Raw genomic sequence first — 18,514 nt, 5'->3', positions numbered from 1 at the left:
CAGAGGAAAAAAAATTCTCCACGTTCCTAGCTACAGATAAAGTAGAGAGAGTGACCAGAGAAAGCAACTAATTATCAGCCCTGGGCTGTGCAGAAGCATCTCTGCTACACCAGTGGTTGACCGCAGCTGAAACATGGTTTGGATGGGAGGTGAGAGCATTTATTAGAACTACCATGGACAACTTCCCTGGATCTCTCTGCATTAAAAGCCAGAACCCTATTTTGGGTTAGGAAGATCATTTTCTTGTCAGCCCTTGCTCTGATGAAAGTAACATACAAGCTGCAGTTACATGGGATTAATTCCAGGCATTTGGTAACGGAAGACAAATCTCACTGATGTGAAAGGAACCTGCGCTTCCTTCCAACATGTAAACCAGCCATCACTTTAGTTTGCACTATTTTGAGTAATTTCAAAGTACATCTCTTTTGTGCATGGAGTACAATTTGATACAGGTTAAAAAAAAAAAAAAAAGAGACAAAAACATCATCTGTCACAGCCTGGAAAACCCCAAAACAGGATGAACTGGGAATGAATAGGAAAACACAAAGGTGTGCAGAAAGGCTGTTATCTCCTGGTGTAATTAGTAAACACCATGGTCTAAGAAGGTAAAAGAGTAGACAGCAGGTATCTCGGAGGAAAGGCAGCAGCATCCTGGACTGAAAGAGCAGAAAAGGGTTGAGGCACCCAGGCTGGGTGCTGTGCTGGGCAGCCCTGGGGCTGTCACCTCCCAGGGCAGACCCTCAGCTCTGTCCCCTGTCCTACAGGGGAGCAGCCCATGATGCTTTCACTCCTCAGGTGGTGTTCTCCTGGCTTACGGCACTCCTTGGGCACCTGTGAGAGTCCTGTGACAAAAAGGAACTGTTGTTTCTTTGAAAAGAAGTTCAATTTAATGAACTAGAGTTATTATACAACACTTAGGGGACATGGAAAGCAAACAATCATCTGCCCTGACAGCAGCTACAACCCAGATGCTTTCCCACACAGAATTTAAGGACGTGTTCTTTCTCTCCCCTGGCAACATTTCAACAGTTGAGGATCAGGGTGGGCAGGAGGGCAGCCTGCCTAAGACCTCACAGAATTCCACCCCCATGTACAGCCTTTTCCCTACATGGCTGGAAAGGTTCTTTCCAGAGATCGGTACCATCTCCTCTGGATTAGTGTCTGACAGGGCAACTGGGGCATGGAAAGGCTGAAGTGACTCGTCTGGCACCACCCAGTCACATAATGACACAACCGAAATGAACCCCACAGACTCCAGAGTGCCAGGCCAGCACTCTGCTGTTCCCTTGGCCAGGCAGTCTTCTCCCTGAGGATTAAATCCCTCCTCTGGATATCTCACAGGACACAATACCACTGCAGACTAAGGGACTGCAAAGCAAGTCACTTGTCTTTGTATCACAGCAGACCTGTGTGCTTGGATGCTTTTTAGTACCCTTAGGAGATCTGCCTCTTGAAATTGCATGTAAAGACTCCCATTAACATCAACATGCTGTTCCCTGAAATGTGGGTGATTGTAGCAACCACTCCAGAATGGCACCTAATCCTTTAAACACACTCAAGAGTGAGAATCATACTGGAGACAAATATTTGATCCAAAGGCCTATGAAAGTATATGCACAAGGAACTCAGTCTATTGAGATGACTGATTTTGAGCAATGTTTGTGGAAAAACAAGGATGTCCAAGGCTCAGCTTAGGTTCCTCAGGTCAGGAATATCCTGCTAAAAGACAAAACAGGAATCTTCTTTGATTCCTGCAGCTTTCAAATATCTACTCATATCTTCATTGAATGTAGAAGAGCCACAGATTAATACAAATGGCTTTCTTCGACAGGAATTTACTATAGTCTTCATCAAATCTTCATTTAGACGACCAATGTATGTGTTTTCCTGATAGCTCCAAGGAAGTTTTTCCAGTGAAGTTTCCTGAAAAGGCAAAAGGTTTGCAATGAACCACGTTAGAAAGGACAACGGATTGTTCAATGTCGAACTTCCCTCCTCCCCCCAGGGTACCTCACCGGACATTTTTCACCCTTGTGACTCCATCTGGGTAGAACTGATCCTTCCCAAGACCCCTATTTCTCTTCCAAAGCCCAGATCAAATCTCTCCCTGCCACAGGACCTGGCCACTCAGAGGGGACTGAACAAAACCAGGGCGGAACGATCACTAATAAATACTGCAGAACCTTCTCCAGTGAGAACCACTTCCCAGTGCACCTTTCCTACTCTTAAGTCCCAAGTCTACTCCTCTCTATTGCCTCTCCCATTCCCAAGTCTCTTTCACTCTCCTCAACCAAAACTGAAAGAAGCCAGCCCAGCTCCAAAAACAGCTCTGATCCCATGAGAAATGTTACATCCCACAGTGCTAGATCCAGCAGGGACTCCCCTACTGCTATTAATTAGAAGTCGAAGGTGCTCAGATGGTGACAGGCAGTAGAGCGAAGTAGTGAGACAGACAGATATTTAATCGTAAAAGAGAGGATGCACAAGTCAGTGTTGGACTGTAACAAATGTGCAAAGAGAAGAAAGGGAGAGATGTACACATGGGACAGACAGTGTTGACAGGGGCCAGGTGGGTTTCTTGCCCTTCACTGATTGAATTTCAGGATCTCCTCAAGCTCTGGAGACAGCAATGTCCTGAAAAGGATATTTAAGCTACATCACCAAAGAAAAATCACTGGTTACACTCCTATAAAGTAGCTGAGAGGGTGCCTAAGTGTCACATACTTTTCTCTGTACCCAGCCTCAACCTGCCGAGGCCACATCTGGAACATAATGGATGAGGCTGATCCACCATGAGAAATACAAGAAAATGATTCATCTGAGAAACGAAAAAAATGCAGTGGGATTCCCTTAGCATAAATAATTCTTTCTATATCCTCCCTGCAATGAATCCTCATTTCTGAGGGAAATAATTTTCAGCCACCAAATCCACACAGAACACAGGCAAATGGGACCAAATGGAAATGAAAAAGACTGCTCAAAACGTAAGATCACTGAGAGGAATGCCCTCATCCCATGGATTTGGCAGAAAAAGTAATTTTGCAGAAGGAGAAACAACTTTAAGAAGTTTAAAAATGTAAAAATGAGTCAGCTGGGAAAAATAATTGCTGGGAAGTCGGTGCTAATGTACTTGAAGAAGAGAGCTCTAGCCACAAGCAGTGAATGGAAGATAAGCACAGATTAAGGCACTGGTATTAAGAAAGAAAAAACAGTTCATTTGCTGTGAGTCTCCCAGAGTCAAGTTTTCTTTGTAGAAATGTTTAGGTGCCGCAACAAGTGCCCAAACTTGGGGCGAATGATCAACACTGACTATGAATCAGTGGGTCAAGCCCAACAGAACAGGTAGCAAGGAGGTAAAAAGGGACAAGCAGCAACACTCACTTCCCCAAAATTCCCCAAATTGGTAGCAGTGTGAGAACATAAAACACATTCAAGAACAGCAGCTACTGCATCACAAAATACCCTTGATGACTGGGAAAGAATCAAGATCACGCTGATGGAAAAGCACATGAGACAGAGGCTCATCCAGCACACAGCACCCTCCAAAACTTGTTCCACATCCATTTATTTACCTGGCTTAGGACATAAAATATTCTGATGTTCCAATATCGAGCCAGATCCTGGAGAAGAGATTTCAAATAAATTTTGTCAAAGATACGGAAGCAGCCAACAAGAGTTACAAAGGTTTCATCCTCTTCATCATCTGTTATGGACTGGAGGATGGGAAGCATCGGTGCGAGGCCGGTACCAGATGCCAGCATGAGGAGTTCTCCATGCTAACAACAAAACAGAGAATTTGGAATGAGCTGTGGTGACAGGAAACAGATGTGCTCACGGTCAGTTCCTCCTTGCTGCCACACTGGTAAAGGGTCCCCTGAGAGAGGACATGTCAGATGGTCACGAACTGGTAAATTCAAATCTCAGAATGTATTTTTCTGCAAAGGATTACAGATAGCACTTTCAGAGTTTATATATCAAATCTAATGAAACTGGATTTTACCCAAATATAATGATTTATCCTAACTTTAGCCTTGATTTCAGTTAATTTATATTTCAGTTTCAATTCTGTGGTACACTGTGTGTTGTTTTCCCACTGGAAATTATCCCTGTGTTTACCTCACATGCTACAAAGTACCACCCTGAATGCTCTCTGGAGGAAATGGTTTCTTTTCCATTCGTATCTTCCTGGCGCGTTACCTCACTTTTCTCAAAGAGCTACCAGCAGCCCATCATGCTTCCTGCCTGCAAGGGGGGACATTCACTCTGCTCACAATAGAGATGTCCAGGCAGTAAGGTGCGGTGTGTAGGGGACTGAACATTCCCAGCACTTTCTCCAGCTGCCAGACAGTACTCCAGTGCCACAACTCGGATTTAAGCCCCTATTAAGCCCTCAGAGGCTGTTCACGCTCCATTTTAACTGGGCAGTTTATTGTGAATGGATCTGATCAGCCCAAATCTGAGTCCTATTTTGTTGGCAGCAAATGATGATAAAGGAAGATTTTACTATGAAACTAATATTTGAGACCTCTGTTGTAATAAACAGTCCTTCTATAGCAAGTTGTTTTAAAGATTGCCCAGGTGCTTTGCAAACTGCATGTGCACAGATCACCCAAACAGCCCCTGAACGCAGCTACTTGTAGGAATGACTGCTACGTTCTGTCCCAAATTATCTGGAAGCTTTTAAGAACAGAATGGAACAGTAGCCTAAAACAGCAGGGAGAGCATTCCAGGGAACAGAACACAATTGCTCTGCACAGAGCTTGGCCACTGGGATTTTACAGCCTTATTTTTGTTAGGGGGAAAAAAAAAAAAACACAACACAAAAACAAAAACAAAAAAAAAAACCAAACCAAAACAAAAACAAAACACAAAAAGAAGGCCTTGGGATCTTAATGACAAGTGTTTCAATTTTGCTCCTCATTTGAAAGGTCAGAATTAAGTAATCAAATTAGTATGTGTGAGAAGCCTTCCCCTGACATAGGATCTGCCTTTCTTTGCAGCCAGCCTGGTATCAGCGGGTGGGATCAAGGTTTGCAGAGTAGTTGGGTGACATGACACCTCACTAGAGCTGATACAGTTCAGGGAATACCCGCGAGAGAAAAAGATCAACACCTCCCCTTCACTTGTGCTTGTCACAAAACAACAATGTGGTTCAAACAAGGCAAAAACCAGCCACACTCAGTGGGGGCAAAGTTAAGCTGCTCTTGTTACATACATGAGGAACTTCTAATGCAAGCAATGAACAAAGAGTCTTGCTGGTATTTTCCAGTCTCCCATCCACCTCCCTCTCTTCCTTCTTAAATATTCTGCAGTTCAATAAGGTGTACTTTCTCCAATTGACGGCTAAGACTGCAACATTGTACAGTAACCCAGGAAGTCCCTAAAATAATAATGAAAATGGTAATCAAATCGATGTCTTCCCTTTAGAATATTAAACAAAGCTGGCTGCCACAACCCGAAACATCCTCCACCTCTCAGGGAACAAACCTTATTAGGTTGATATGGGAACCCTCCGAATGGCCCACGCCAAAAGACTGTGTCTCCTTTTTTCCACGTTTTTATGTATTGTGACATTAGCCCAGCTTCATAGCACTAATAAAGAAAACATTGCACAAAAGAAAAGAATAATTATACTCTGTTGGAAAGTTTCCCAGCTTAAAGTCAATTATAAACTTCTCTACATTTAAACAAAAAGGGAGTAAAAAAAAAAAATACAACCACCAACATCTCATGTGTTTCAAAAGAAAGATCATTCTATTTGAAAAATAACTCAAAGTTATTTTTCAAAACAAAAACATTTAAATTAAATCATATTGGATCCATTCCAGCTTGACTATAATGTAAAAACAACCCACTCTCATGCAGTCTGAATTTCCAAAACTGGAAAAAGCTTATCAGAGTTCTTGCTTACAAAGCACACAGAGAAGGCTGTCTTGAATGCAAAGCACAGTCCAAGCCTTCACACATTCTCCAAATCTCAGGGTATGGGGTCTGGAAACACCCTCTGGGTACCACTAGTTCTATAAACACTGCGCAGCTCTGGTTTTATTTCAGTCTCTCAGATGCTGTGTTGACACAATTAGCGACCCAAAGTCAGGTTTCTCATTTATAAACCTCTTGTTTTCAGAAAAGATCATATGGATGCTGAGGGATGCCTTCACATTAAAAAAAAGTTAACATGAGCCTCATGGAAGAAAAACATTAGCAAAAAAATGCCTTATTTTCTTCCAAGCACACAGAATATCATCTAGGCTTTTTCCTGCAGGAAGGCTAACCTCAGTCATGGCTGATGAGAAAGGGTGGGTGCTTGCTAGAAACACAGAAGGAAAGGCTGGAAAAGGAAGGGCTCATCCCAGTAGTCTTGTTGCTGTGTGCTAGATGTATATCCCATATGTATGATCACTTTACTAGTTAATGAGAACAAACATGAGTAAAAGAACGGCCGCAGTCTACAGGATCTGGCCACAGAACAAGGGCTGCTCCCAACAGCAAGAGCAGATAAGCCCAACAGCTACAGCAGAGAATCAGCGTCACATGAGGCAGCGCCACTGATAAGCCCAAGGAAGAGCAACACAACCAGAGGTCGAAAGATGAGATGTGATATAAGCCTTCGAAGACACCAGCCCCCACAAAACCAGATTATTTTGGGGTATTTTCTGCATGCGCATAGAACAGAAGCCCAGCTCCACACCCCAGTGCCTTGGCTGGCCATCAAGCTGCACTGCAGGCAAACAAAGTTTGTGAATCACAAAGAGACCAAGAAAAAGTGAGCGTGCTTTTGTGCTTGCAAGCAGAGTGAGTTAATAAAGAACACAGATGCTCCTCCCCTCCTAACAACCTCACTTAAAGAAGATACCTGAAGTATTAAGAACTATTAGCACCAGTTGTTACATTCAAAAGGTAAATGCATAATGTATGGACATCCAGGCTCTGAATTACCATCGAAAACATTTTATGTTCAGAGGGCTCTGGGCAAGTACCAGGTCTCATGCAGAGGATGTGCAGTTGTGTCAAAGCAGCAGTATTTTATATCTGCTTTCTTCAAACATATATGGAAACCCAAGGCAAGAGCAGAAAAGTCAGCCCCACTTATCTCCTATTCCAAATGAAGCATGGTAAAGAAAACTAAAGCAACCCTTCTTTCACCAGATTTATTTTCAAAAATTGAAGTGAAAAGTGACTGAGTGGGTTTTAAATTATTTTTTTTTTCTAAATAAAAAGAAAAAAATACTTATCTCCTGGGGGAAAACTTCTACACCCAGTTTTACATGGAGAGAAACCCTAACATTATAAAATCACTCAAAAAGAGGGTTATGCTCTCTAAATGGCAACTCCCTCACTCTTAACTGTAGTATCACAAGTACAATGCTGTAATAACAGGAGACAGAAGGGTTTGAACAGTGCTTGGATTGCATAGTAATAATAATAATAATATAGTACTTCCCAAAATTGCCTGAATAGTGTGAAATATACCACAACCTACAGAGTGAGTTATAAAAATGGCTGCTTTGCACTGGGTGTTACCAACCTCTTTTGTCACTGCCAGAGAATAACTATAGCTCCCTTTGGGATGAAAGGTTCTATATAAAGGAAAGGTATCATTACAATCATTACTATTATTATTGAAATGCAAAACCAGTGAGCAATAAGCAAGTATACATGAAATTTCAGTCATTCTGTGAACATATCCTATTAAAGCAGCTCAAATGCAACATTTTTCTCCCCTACCACACACCAATTGCCACAAGACTGGTGAAATGACCCTCCCACGGCTGTCCTATAGAAGCTGTACACTTCTCTAAAGAACAGTGTTTGCGTTTGAATGTACAATAAACTCCCAAAATATGAAATCCTGGAAGACAGGCAGAGGACAAGTGGTCCCTCTCTGCAGGGCATCTGGGACACCCAGCACTTGGAATTTCACACCTCTACTGAAGTCTGTGTCTGCCCTGAGGAATCACTAGTGACATACAAATGCAGTCTCAGAAAAATTCTCTTCAATATGATATTCTCCACACAAAGTAACCACTCCCAAAGGCCCTTCAAACTTTTTTCAGACAGATTTCCATCCAAATTCTCCCATCTAATCCTTTTGAACTGAATTGGCGTTTTGTCATGGTCTCCAGAAGGGCCAGGACACTTGTCCAAAATTCAGCTCTGCCACTCCATCCACCCCAACGACTGCAGCCTGTGCCAGTGGGCCACCTCTCTGCCCTGTGGGTCACCAGGAACCTCTCAGACTGCAGGCAGCTCCCAAGCCCTGCCTGCAAACCAGAAACAGCTGCCTGCTCTCTGTCTACATTTTTCACCAAAACGAAGAATTTTTCTCAGGAGCATTCTTAAAGCAAAGTACAGAGGGTAGGATAAGGGTTGGGCAAAGACTTCCCAAAATCGGTGGTTCAACTGGGCACAATTTCCAAGACAAACTGAAAAGGCAAAATGAAATAGGGGAAGCGGAACAGGCTCCTTCCATACTGTTGATGACAGGGCCCCTCAAGAGGTTCCCCCAAGTGATTAGCAGAGTTTATGCTGCAAAGCACTTGTTTGTGTGTCACCTTCTTCTGTTTGCAATTTTGTGGGAAAAACTGCAATTTTTATCAGCAAAGCACAACTACTTCAAAACAACACCAGAACAGTCCATGAGGGATTTGAGTGTCTCACCTGAAGTGCTGACAGCATGCTGGGTTTCTAAAGAAAACAGTCCCTGGCACCTTAGATTCTAATCCATATTGTCAAGGCTTACTTACTTTAATTAAAACTTCAAAGTAACCTTCTGCATTCCCTGGGCTAATCGGAGTGTAGGCTCGCTGGACCTCCAAACCATTCACCACTCCTCTGAGGAGAGAAATACAGGAACCCACTGTGACTTAGGTCATTGACTGGTATTACCAAACTTCTGCAGTTCTCTGGGGAGAGGAGGGAGGCAGCAGGTTCTCTTCCCAATGGCCCAGATTGTGCACAGATGCAACACGTTTCTCTTCCAGAGGTAAAAATCCATGGAAAAAAATAGTGGCTAAATGTACCTTTTGTCCTCCCAGTGGTGGTCCCAGCTGTACTACATATTCGGGTCATGGGCACATCCTTGAAGGGTGTTTGAGCTGTGAGAAATGGCCAAACATGCAAGAGTCATGAAGGAGAGAGAAAATGCTTTCATGAGGGTCTGGAGCACAAGTCTTATGAGGAGCAGCTGAGGGAACTGGGGATGTACAGCCCACAGAAAAGGAGGCTGAGGGGAGACCTTATCCCTGTCTACAACTACCTGAAAGGAGGTTGTAGGACGGAGAGTGTTGGTCTCTTCTCACAAGAAACAGGCAATAGGACAAGAGGAAATGGTCTCTAGTTGCACCAGGGGAGGTTTAGATTGGATATTAGGAAAATTTCTTCCTGGAAAGGGTTGTCAGGCATTGGAACAGGCTGCCCAGGGCAGTGATGGAGTCACCATCCCTGGAGGGGTTTAAAAGATGCAGAGATGAGGTTCTTAGGGACATGGTTTACTGACAGTGTTGGGTTAATGGTTGCACTCTGATCTTGAGAGTCTTTTCCATCCAAAATTTTTCTATGTAAGTTTGCCGTCACTTTTTGGGTTGGGGTCTACCTTCCTTTCTGTGTTCAGACAGCATCTGGTAATTAAATAATAAAGACAGGGCACAGCCTTTACCTGAGGTTTTGTCAATATGCACTGTGTTTTCCTGTAAGTCTTCTCTTTCCACAGAATATATCCACCCCACTCTTTACTACTGACTACAGTAACTGATTGAAGTGACTGAACCTTCTCCTCTGCTGCATTATGAGAGGGCTGAAGGGAGAAGCATGTACTTTCAGCAGCCAGCCAGCTGTACGCATCAGCTGTTAAGGTACAAATAACGTCAACAGATACAGATCAATGGCATCATAACACGACTTTTTCTATCTGGCAATGATCACCACAGATGGCTGAGAGAGACAAACTTTTCCCAAGTGGCTCCTTTCTGGCAAGCAATAAACCACACAGGAGGGTTGTTTTGCAATAAATCAGTCAGAGAGTGCCTGGACACTGGGGGGGGAAAACCTAGGTGCTGAGTTACCCCAAGATACATGGCCTAAAATACTGAGCTCTGGGGTAAACACAGCTCATTGTCTTCACCCTAACACACCTGAGGGACAGGATGACATCCAGAGGGACCTGGACAAGTTCAAGAATCAGGCCTCATGAGGTTCAACATGGCCAAGTGTAAAGTCCTGCACCTGGATCAGGGTAACCCCCGGTATCAATCCAGGCTGGCGATGAAGGGATGGAGAGCAACCCCACGGAAAAGGACGTGAGGGTAATGAGGGATGAAAGACTAGACATGACCAACAACGTGCACTTGCAGCCCAGAAGGCCAATTGTATCTTGGGCTGCATCAGAAGGAGCGTGGGCAGCAGGTGTAGAGGGGTGATCCTGCCACTCTGCTCTGAGACCTCACCTGGAGTTCCGTGTCCAGCTCTGGAGCCCTTAGCAGAGGACAGACGTGGACCTGTTGGAGAGGGGTCAGAGGAGTCCCAGAAATTATCAGAGGGCTGGAACAGCTCTACTGTGAGGACAGGTTGAGAGAGCTGGGTTTGTTCAGCCTGGGGAAGAAAAGGCTCTGGGGAGACACTATTGCAGCCTTTCTGTACTTAAAAGGAGCATAGAAGAAACACGGGGAGAGACTTTTTAGAAGGGCGAGTTAAATCAGGACAAGGGGTGCTGGTTTTAAACTAAAGGAGGGGAGATTCAAGCCAGACACGAGGAAGAAATTTTTTACAATGAGGATGGTAAAACAGTGGCCCAGGTTGCCCAAAGAGGTGGTGGATGCCCCATACCTGGAGACATCCCAGGCCAGGCTGGACAGGGCTCTGAGCAACCTGAGCTGGGTGAAGATGTCCCTGCTCATGGCAGGGGTGGCACTGGATGAGCTGTGGAGGTCCCTTCCAACACAAACCATTCCGTGATTCTATGAAATTATCTGTTGTCACGTCTTCTCTTTGACTCTTTCTTTCTGCAAACGGATTCTCTTAATCACACTTAGTTCTTTCTGACCCACCAATGCAAGGATAATGCTGAAGAAAAATACAGCTTTGGAATGGCTTTTACCATAAAATTATTAGAGCTAATGAGCTCACAAGTTCTTTCATCTGTGTCATTCTGGAGGTATAGAAATTATGATTTGCCTGGTATGAAGCCTTTGTCTATTGACAAAAAGCTACATATTAGGTTACATAATGCAGACTGTTTAACTAGCTCAGAGAATAATACCTTAACACGATATGTTGTCCTAAACTCAATCGCAGGCTGCTATTTCCCGGTAATTCAAATTTGTACTGGTAGGTGTCCTCTGTTAGCTGCTCCACCGAGCTTATGTTGAATGCAGTAAATGTATCTGGATTCAGTTCTGAATTATTGCTCTGCAAGAACAACAATAAATAATTACTTGGTTAGATGGTGTCTTTTATTACTTCATTTTTCCTTGGAAGCAAACGTGTGTGCTAATTTAGTGCTGTAGATACTCAGGACTCCAGAAGAACACGTATTAAATGCTGGGGCCCAGCGCAAATTTCAGCTCTCTGCTGATTCATTATCATGTTCTACAGCATGCACTTTGGGATCTTGCATTTTCCCCTCCTTCCCCCTGTTTTTAAATTACATTTTTACACCTTACAGCAAGGTCATTGTATTATGACTCACTGCAATAATTTTCTCTGGAAATAAACAGAAATAATACTGCTAAAAGAGCTGAGTACAGCTTTAGGGGCAACTTTGAAACCTGTTGATGACCTCTGCAAACAGGAAATATTGTTCGCTATTTCAACGCTGATCATTTTTGCTTGACCCAGCATATTTAATCTTATGTAAAAGGGCCCTGTCAAGCTTAAAATTATGCTCTGAAGACAACTAACTCCACCACAGACAATACAGTTTTTTTCATCCTCAAAGCACAAGTCTAAAAGAATCAGGAAAATACAAAAGAGGTCAGGGAAATGGAGCTTCTCCAAGGAATCTGGCAGCAGAGAAAATTGTGATGTTTTGTACCTTTCACCTATTTCCGCTTCCCAGAGAGGCTGGCCCTGGCTGCCAGGGTACCCCAGCAAGGAGGAGCTGCAGAGCCAGGGCTGAAACTCAACACCAGGGACACTTGGAAAATCACATTACAGCAGGCAGAGAGAGCGGGCAAGGGGGAGGGTGGCTGTGAACACAGAGTGTGGGGGGCCTCTACAGCCTTCTCTTAAGGCACTGCTTCAATCTACTGCTGCATCCCTGACCCGTCACCAAAACTCCACATGCTAACATGCACAATCAAAGCTCCAGGATGTGATAAAGAGAAATTGACCTGCTCCTTTTTTTCCATGAGGAAGCTTTTGTCTTGCTTTGCTTTGGCCCTTTCCCATTGTGCAAGCTCCTTCTCGTACACATCATAGATGCAGGGTTTGCAGCCGCTGCCACAGCACTGGGATGGAGAAGGTTCCTGGGGTTTGAGAGCCAGCCAGTCATCCTCATTTCCACTCATTGTCTGCAAAACACAAGCCCTGCATCAAAAACAGCACGGTGAAGAGCAGCACACGCTCATCACTGGAGCATTATTTGGAAAAGGACTGTGAAACCTCTCTCGAGAACCTTGCACGTGTATCTCAAGGGACTCAGAAAACTGAAAACCTGCGAGCCAATCTGGCGGTTGCAACACTCCATTTTTGTTCAACTGTTTGCTGGTTCTGCCTTGTCTGGTGCAGAAACACCAGGCTGCCCAGACAGAGCTGCCTCAGTAGCTACAGCACACCCTCACTCCTGCAATGATTTCTAACCAAAGAGCAGCCTGGTCACCTAGAACAGAAACACCTTAAAAATCCGTAGCTTGGTCCGCGAGAACAGATAATGAACCCCAACCACCATGGCCTGCCCAAGCGCTGCTTTAAAAGCAGGGGAAAAAGCATCAAGCTGGAAGTGGGGCTTGGAGCCAAGAGAGGGGAGGTGAACACAGTGCGGGCACAGTTAGTTTGTTTATGAGCAGGTTTGAGTTTGGCTTTAAATGCAGACACATAGAAATGGGCTAGAACCACCAGCATTGTCACTTTTATCCCTCTGCACCACCCTGGCTCCAGAGATGGGCTCAAACCCCCATCAGGACGCTGATCTCTCAGGGACTCCACTACTTTTACACAAGTTAACTTAGTGCTGTTCCCAACGCATTTGTATCTGTAGCATTTAAACAAAAGGAGGTCCAGAGGAAATTACAGAGCCACAGGTGATGACACTTCAGAAGAGAACAGTTAGCACTTAGACCAGTTTCATTTTCAAGGTGAATTAATTAGTCAGCCTTCACCTCTGCAACACAAACACTGTTATCCTGATGTTACAGGGGGAGAAGAGGGAACGAAAAGGTGAGCGGTCCTGCTCCTCAAAGCATCCGCAGCTCCCGAGGGCTGCGAGAGAAGGAGCCCGGACCCCCGGGCTCGGGGCTGACCATATTCAGAGTTCCGAGCACTTACTGTGCGTGCCCAGGGGCTCAGGCAGCCCAGTCACCCCGCTCAGCGTGGAGCAGCTCCTGGGACTCGGTCCTTTGCCCGGCTCCGCACAGCGGCTCCGCACAGCGGCTCCGCAGGCCCCGGCAGCCCCCGCCCGCCAAGAGCCGGTCTCGCAACTGGCTCACCCCGGGAGCAGAGAGGAGGTGCCTTCCCTCACCCACCTCCTGACTCACCGACATGACACCCACCGCTCGCCACCACCTCCAAGCAATTTATCGACTCTCCCTTATCCCCGGTGCCTAGCGCTATTGGCTGCTACCGCCGTCAGTCAGCGCAGGGGGGAATGGGGGGCGTGAGCCCGCCCGCCGCGCTCCCGCCGGGCCGCGCGCGCCAAGATGGCGGCGGCGGGGCCGATGGCGCTGGGGCGGGCGGGGGCGGCGACGCGGGGCCACGGCCTCGGCCTCGGCCTCGGCCTCACCCTCACTCTTACCCGCGGCATCCTCACCCGCCCGGGGCCGCCTCGTCCCCGCGGGCCGCTGCCGCGCACGCCATGGACCACCCGCGGGCCGCCGCCGGAGGTGCTGGCCCGGGCGGTGGAGCGGCGGCCGGTGCGGGAGCAGGTGGAGCTGGACACCATCACCTACGCCGGGCGGCAGCACTTCCTGCCCGGCCTGGCCCACCCGCGCTTCCCGCCCTGGGAGCGCGGCTGGCGGGACCCGTGGCACTCGCCGGGCCCGCGGTACGAGGAGATGCCGCTGCACAAGGAGCGCGGCTGCTTCGTCTGCCACCAGCGCGTCCGCATGCTGGAAGGTACCGCCGGAACACGGGGCTTCCGCCTCAGTCTGAGGAGACGCCTCTGTACCATGGGGGTGACAGAGCCCTGGGACAGGCTGTCCAGAGAGGTTGTGGAGTCTCCTTCTCTGGAGACATTCAGAACCCCCCTGGACGTGATCCTGTGCAATCTGCTCTGGTGAACCTGCTTTAGCAGGTGGGTTGGGCTAGATGATCTCCAGAGCTCCCTTCCAACACCAGACAGTCTGTGATTCTGTGGAGGTACCGGTGTGCAACCCCTGCCCCTCCTCAGCCACCCTGCGGTACCCCCAGCGCTGCCCTGCACTGCGCAGCATCTTCAAGCACTTGCCCTTCACCGCCAGCCAAGGCTTCTCACATAGTGTATAAAAACATGGAGCCCACCCGCCTCATGAACCAACTTATTGTGCTGTCAGCCTGCCCAACAACCTCAAAAATACGTGTTCTTGTTTCCTGTTTCAAGGAGTTCGGCAAGCGCAGTGGCTCACCAAGACAAAACTGGTGGAAGGTTTACCCGCGTCGGTGCTCAGCATCATTGACAACCCGGCTCACCGGCTGGAGGAGCACGAGAAGAGGGTGGAGCAGGCTATCTCACATGCACGACTCTGGGACACAAGAGAACCTGCTCCCAGGAGAGAACATTATTGGTGAGTCTTAGGTCATAGGGAGGATCGCCTGTGTTGTTACAGCTTCTGCATAACCTGGTCATCAAGGAGGTTACTTAAGATCCAGAGTTGGGCAAAGAAAATACATACATAGGTCTGTTGTTGAGAGATTCACTTGCTGTGCAAAACAGTTAGACCCTTTGTATCAGGTTGTCAACTTGTAATATAAACCAAACAGCAGCAACCAAAACAAAGCACAGTTCTAAATATTGACAGTAGCACCAATGTAAACACATCATCTACATTAAAGCTTCTTCTGGCCCGGGTTTGTGTTTCAACCTGAGATCTTGCTGATGCAGAATGTCACTTTTTTAAGCAACTAATGGTAAGCATTACCTCTGCCAACTTGCAACAGGACTGGCGTGTGGGTTATTAATCCAACATCTGTGTTAACTGTTTGGAAATGTTGTGCTATTATATGTTTTATGTGTAGTAACGTAACAGTATTCATGACCCAGAACCATCTGCATCCCATTATGATAACATTTTTTATGTAACTTTTTTTTTCCTCCATCTAAAGCCCAGTACTATTTGAAGACTTGATACATATATGTCGGTTAATGTCCATGAAGTATCCTTCTCTGACGAAAAGAATGTTGTCTAGAAACTACAAGATAGCAGCTACGTGGGAAAGAGGTTAGTTGCTGCTGTGGTGGAAGCATTTAGCTCTTTTCATTAACGTAAGAGGGGTAACAAAGCCACTGGCTTTAAGGCTGAGAACCTGGAAAAAATGAAACAGCTTCTGGAACCAAGTAATTCTTTCAGTTTTAAATAGCGCTGTAAGCATGGGCAGCCTTACATGATTATTGGGTATTAGACAATATCAACAAGATGACAAAAGTGTGTAAGAGTGTCTTAGAGCTTATTGGGGTTTTTTTTGCATCCCAAATCTCTACTCTTGTTTTTCTAAGTACATTTAGCTAAGAAACCAAAACCCGCAATTAACACTGTTATTTTAAAAGAAGAACCTTCAGTTGAGCCACCATTTAAGATGAGTTTGGATGTGAGGGGTAGAGAGTGAGCCTTGCAGAACAACGATTCACTAGAATGCTGCTTCCCAAAAGGAAACATACGTCTTTCCATGGTCTTACTTCAGCGATGTTTGAATGCAGCCTAATTTCCCTCCCCAGAATCCATCCTCCTTCAGGTCCGAGGCTTGAACGGAATACTCATGAACTCTATGGCCCCAATACCACCAGTAGCCTCCAAGGAGGAGATACTGGCCACTGAAGCACATGTTCTGGAGACCTTCTATCCCATTTCTCCTACAATTGATCTTCAGGAAGTGAATGTGTACAAAGAGCTCAACAATACAGGTACATCTAGCCGTTGATAATAATTTTCTGTCAGACTAAGTGTTTGGGTTAAGCTGTAGTCCTTGCCCTTCTGCGAGACAGCTGTGGGGAGGGGGTGGATGGGAGTGAGGGCCAGGGGAGCTGGGCACAGAGTGGGCAGTGCAAGCGCTTCAGACCTGTGGTGAGTACACTGTGGTCTAAGCAGGGCTGTGGAGAAGAACTGAAATCCTGGCAGATTAACAGATCCTGAAAATATGGGAGAAAACATTGGCTGTGTAGTCTCTCACCAAGCAATTCCTGGCATGATGATCTGCCATTTAGGTTTTCGAGATGGTTATCCGTACTCTCATCCTCACACTCTGTTCTTCCTGGAATCGGCCAACGTTCGTACCGACAGGTTCAGACCAGAACAACTTCGTGCTAAAATGCTGATGTTTGCCTTCGGCAACGCGCTGGCAAAGGCCAAGGCGCTGTACGGGGTATGTATGGGAGGCTGCTGCTGACTTGCTGGGCCTTTGTTCTCTCTCTAAAGCTGCAGCTAGTGGAAAGAGTCCTGAAATTCCCTTGACGTGGCATATTACGGTAGTTTTCAACCCTGAGTTTCCCATTCCAGAGGTCTAACTGACCTTCAGGTATGGTTCTGCTAATCCAGAAAAAAATCTCTCAGTAGTGAGTGAATTTATGGTGTAACACGCATTGGAGTGGTAATGGGTAGGAACCAGGGAGCAGGTTCAACTGTAAAAGTCTAACCCACCCCACAGCTCAGTATGTAAATTGATATTTCATTGCTGGCTGAAGGAGGAATTTTAATTAAAATACAAAATCTACATTCAGAACTTGTTTGACTAGAGTAATTTTCTGGGCAAGGTAACAATACATTTATTAAAATCCTGGCCTTAAACCAAGGAGAAGATGCAGAATCAGCAAGTACTCGTACCATTTATGTAGTAACTGCCTTTTAAAACGTTCTCCTCCCCCCGCCTTCTTTCCTAGAATGATCCCAAGGTTTTGGAGCAGCCAATAGTGGTACAAAGTGTTGGCACAGATGGTCAGCTCTTCCAGTTCATGGTGTTCCAGTTAAATACAACAGACCTTGTCTCTAGTGATGGCATAAAAAATCTAGTCTGGGTTGACTCTGATCAGAACTTGTATGAAAAAGCCCAGTGTGTTCCAGAAGTCAAGAAGAGAGTCGTTACGGTAAGCAAGCCAGAGTGAAACTTGGGAAACCGTCCTGGAAATCCAGCCCTTTCACCTCTGCTGGAGGTTTGGGAGCTGGCGTAGAGCTGCAGCGTGGGTTTTAAACCAGCTGAAGGAACCTGACACAGGCACCGGCCTCGTTCTTACTTCAGGTGTTACTGACGGGGAGTATTTGTAGTGCTGATGTACTGCATAGTGTGCACACCACATGTCAAGCTTAACATGAGCTTCGATGTAAAGATATCCCTGTCTGTAATCTACCAGCTCACCATACGCTTGTTTAAAATCAACTGATGCTCTGATGAAGGCAGCGCTTACATGCAGCTGTCAGTAAATAACGAGCACAGCGCTGTCAGCCGTGGTTACGCTGGGAGGGTGTCTGATGGGCAAAGGGGATTTTTGCCATTTGAGATTTACACCAGTGGAAGTACCCACGCACAAGCCTGTCCAGAGAAGGAGAGCATGATTTGGAAGCTGCCATGTCTGGAGCCTTATTCAAGCGTATTTAAAGCCGTTGTTTGTCTACTTTAATCACTTCACTGCAAACTGAGCATCCATGTCTTTTTTTCTCTGCAGAAGCCCATTGGAATATATGGCTTTCAGCCAGACACATTCAAGAAGTTTCTGGCACTGTATCTGCATGGAACTGTGTGAAATTCAGCTCAAATGAAAATACTTCACCAACTGTACCTGCTGTTTTTCTTTGCTAGAACCATCACATAATTAAAGAAGGGTGGATTAATTTACTTTAAAAAATAAATTATATTATTACTGAGAGTAAAAAAAAAATTCAAACTAAATTGTGCATGAAGAAGCTCTTTCATTTTTGGGGCTTGCTTCGGGTTCTGTTTAGAGAGAGTCATCAAATGCATCGTCCTGCACTCCTCCACTGTTGCCTAGAAAGAACATAAACCAGTCATTATTCCTCTGTGCAGGTTCCGCTCCCAGTGGGCTTTTGCACAGAGCTCTACTCAAACCTATTTTCTGAGGTGGCTTTGAGCACCTCTGAAGGCTGTGTATGTGGAAGAGCCATACAAAGCTTCAAGGGGGGAGCCTGAGACATGAGCCTTTTTCATTCTGCCTGGTTTT

General features: G+C 45.8%; 2 protein-coding genes across 4 annotated transcripts; one reads left to right on the top strand and one right to left on the bottom strand.

Annotated features, from left to right (window-relative positions):
- Window positions 1-137: 137 nt before the first annotated feature.
- Window positions 138-13,744, bottom strand: CYB5RL (cytochrome b5 reductase like). Of its 3 annotated transcripts, none has more exons than XM_071810215.1 (7): window positions 13,692-13,744; window positions 12,330-12,509; window positions 11,258-11,406; window positions 8,748-8,835; window positions 5,488-5,592; window positions 3,573-3,776; window positions 138-1,923 (listed from the first exon to the last, which is right to left on the bottom strand). In XM_071810215.1, exons 1-7 carry the CDS (start codon window positions 13,695-13,697, stop codon window positions 1,720-1,722), a joined length of 936 nt encoding a protein of 311 aa, XP_071666316.1. In that variant the 5' UTR covers window positions 13,698-13,744; the 3' UTR covers window positions 138-1,719. The 3 variants fall into 3 exon arrangements, with proteins under 3 accessions (XP_071666316.1, XP_065698497.1, XP_071666317.1); XM_065842425.2 differs by lacking the exon at window positions 13,692-13,744 and adding an exon at window positions 13,483-13,637; XM_071810216.1 differs by lacking the exon at window positions 5,488-5,592.
- Window positions 13,745-13,820: 76 nt separating this feature from the next.
- MRPL37 (mitochondrial ribosomal protein L37) lies at window positions 13,821-18,225 on the top strand. Its single transcript, XM_065842682.2, has 7 exons — window positions 13,821-14,268; window positions 14,732-14,915; window positions 15,454-15,569; window positions 16,064-16,249; window positions 16,550-16,707; window positions 17,222-17,425; window positions 18,002-18,225. The coding sequence occupies exons 1-7, from the start codon at window positions 13,854-13,856 to the stop codon at window positions 18,077-18,079; spliced, it is 1,341 nt and encodes a 446-aa protein (XP_065698754.2). The 5' UTR covers window positions 13,821-13,853; the 3' UTR covers window positions 18,080-18,225.
- The last annotated feature ends 289 nt before the right edge of the window (window positions 18,226-18,514 follow it).

Source organism: Patagioenas fasciata, chromosome 6, assembly GCF_037038585.1.
Source record: "Patagioenas fasciata isolate bPatFas1 chromosome 6, bPatFas1.hap1, whole genome shotgun sequence".
Classification (NCBI taxonomy): domain Eukaryota; kingdom Metazoa; phylum Chordata; class Aves; order Columbiformes; family Columbidae; genus Patagioenas; species Patagioenas fasciata.
The sequence above is the reverse complement of the archived record's forward strand: the minus strand, read 5'-3'. Positions and strand labels throughout refer to the sequence as shown.

Coding starts and splice junctions, on each gene's coding strand:
- CYB5RL (XM_071810215.1), bottom strand. Junction 5,593..8,747: donor ACTTTGAAGTTTTAATTAAA/GTAAGTAAGCCT, acceptor TTTCTTTATTAG/TGCTATGAAGCTGGGCTAAT. Junction 3,777..5,487: donor TCCCATATCAACCTAATAAG/GTTTGTTCCCTG, acceptor TTTTGTTGTTAG/CATGGAGAACTCCTCATGCT.
- MRPL37 (XM_065842682.2), top strand. CDS start 13,854: ATGGCGGCGGCGGGGCCGATGGCGCTGGGGCGGGCGGGGGCGGCGACG. Junction 14,916..15,453: donor CCCAGGAGAGAACATTATTG/GTGAGTCTTAGG, acceptor CTCCATCTAAAG/CCCAGTACTATTTGAAGACT. Junction 15,570..16,063: donor AGCAGCTACGTGGGAAAGAG/GTTAGTTGCTGC, acceptor TTCCCTCCCCAG/AATCCATCCTCCTTCAGGTC.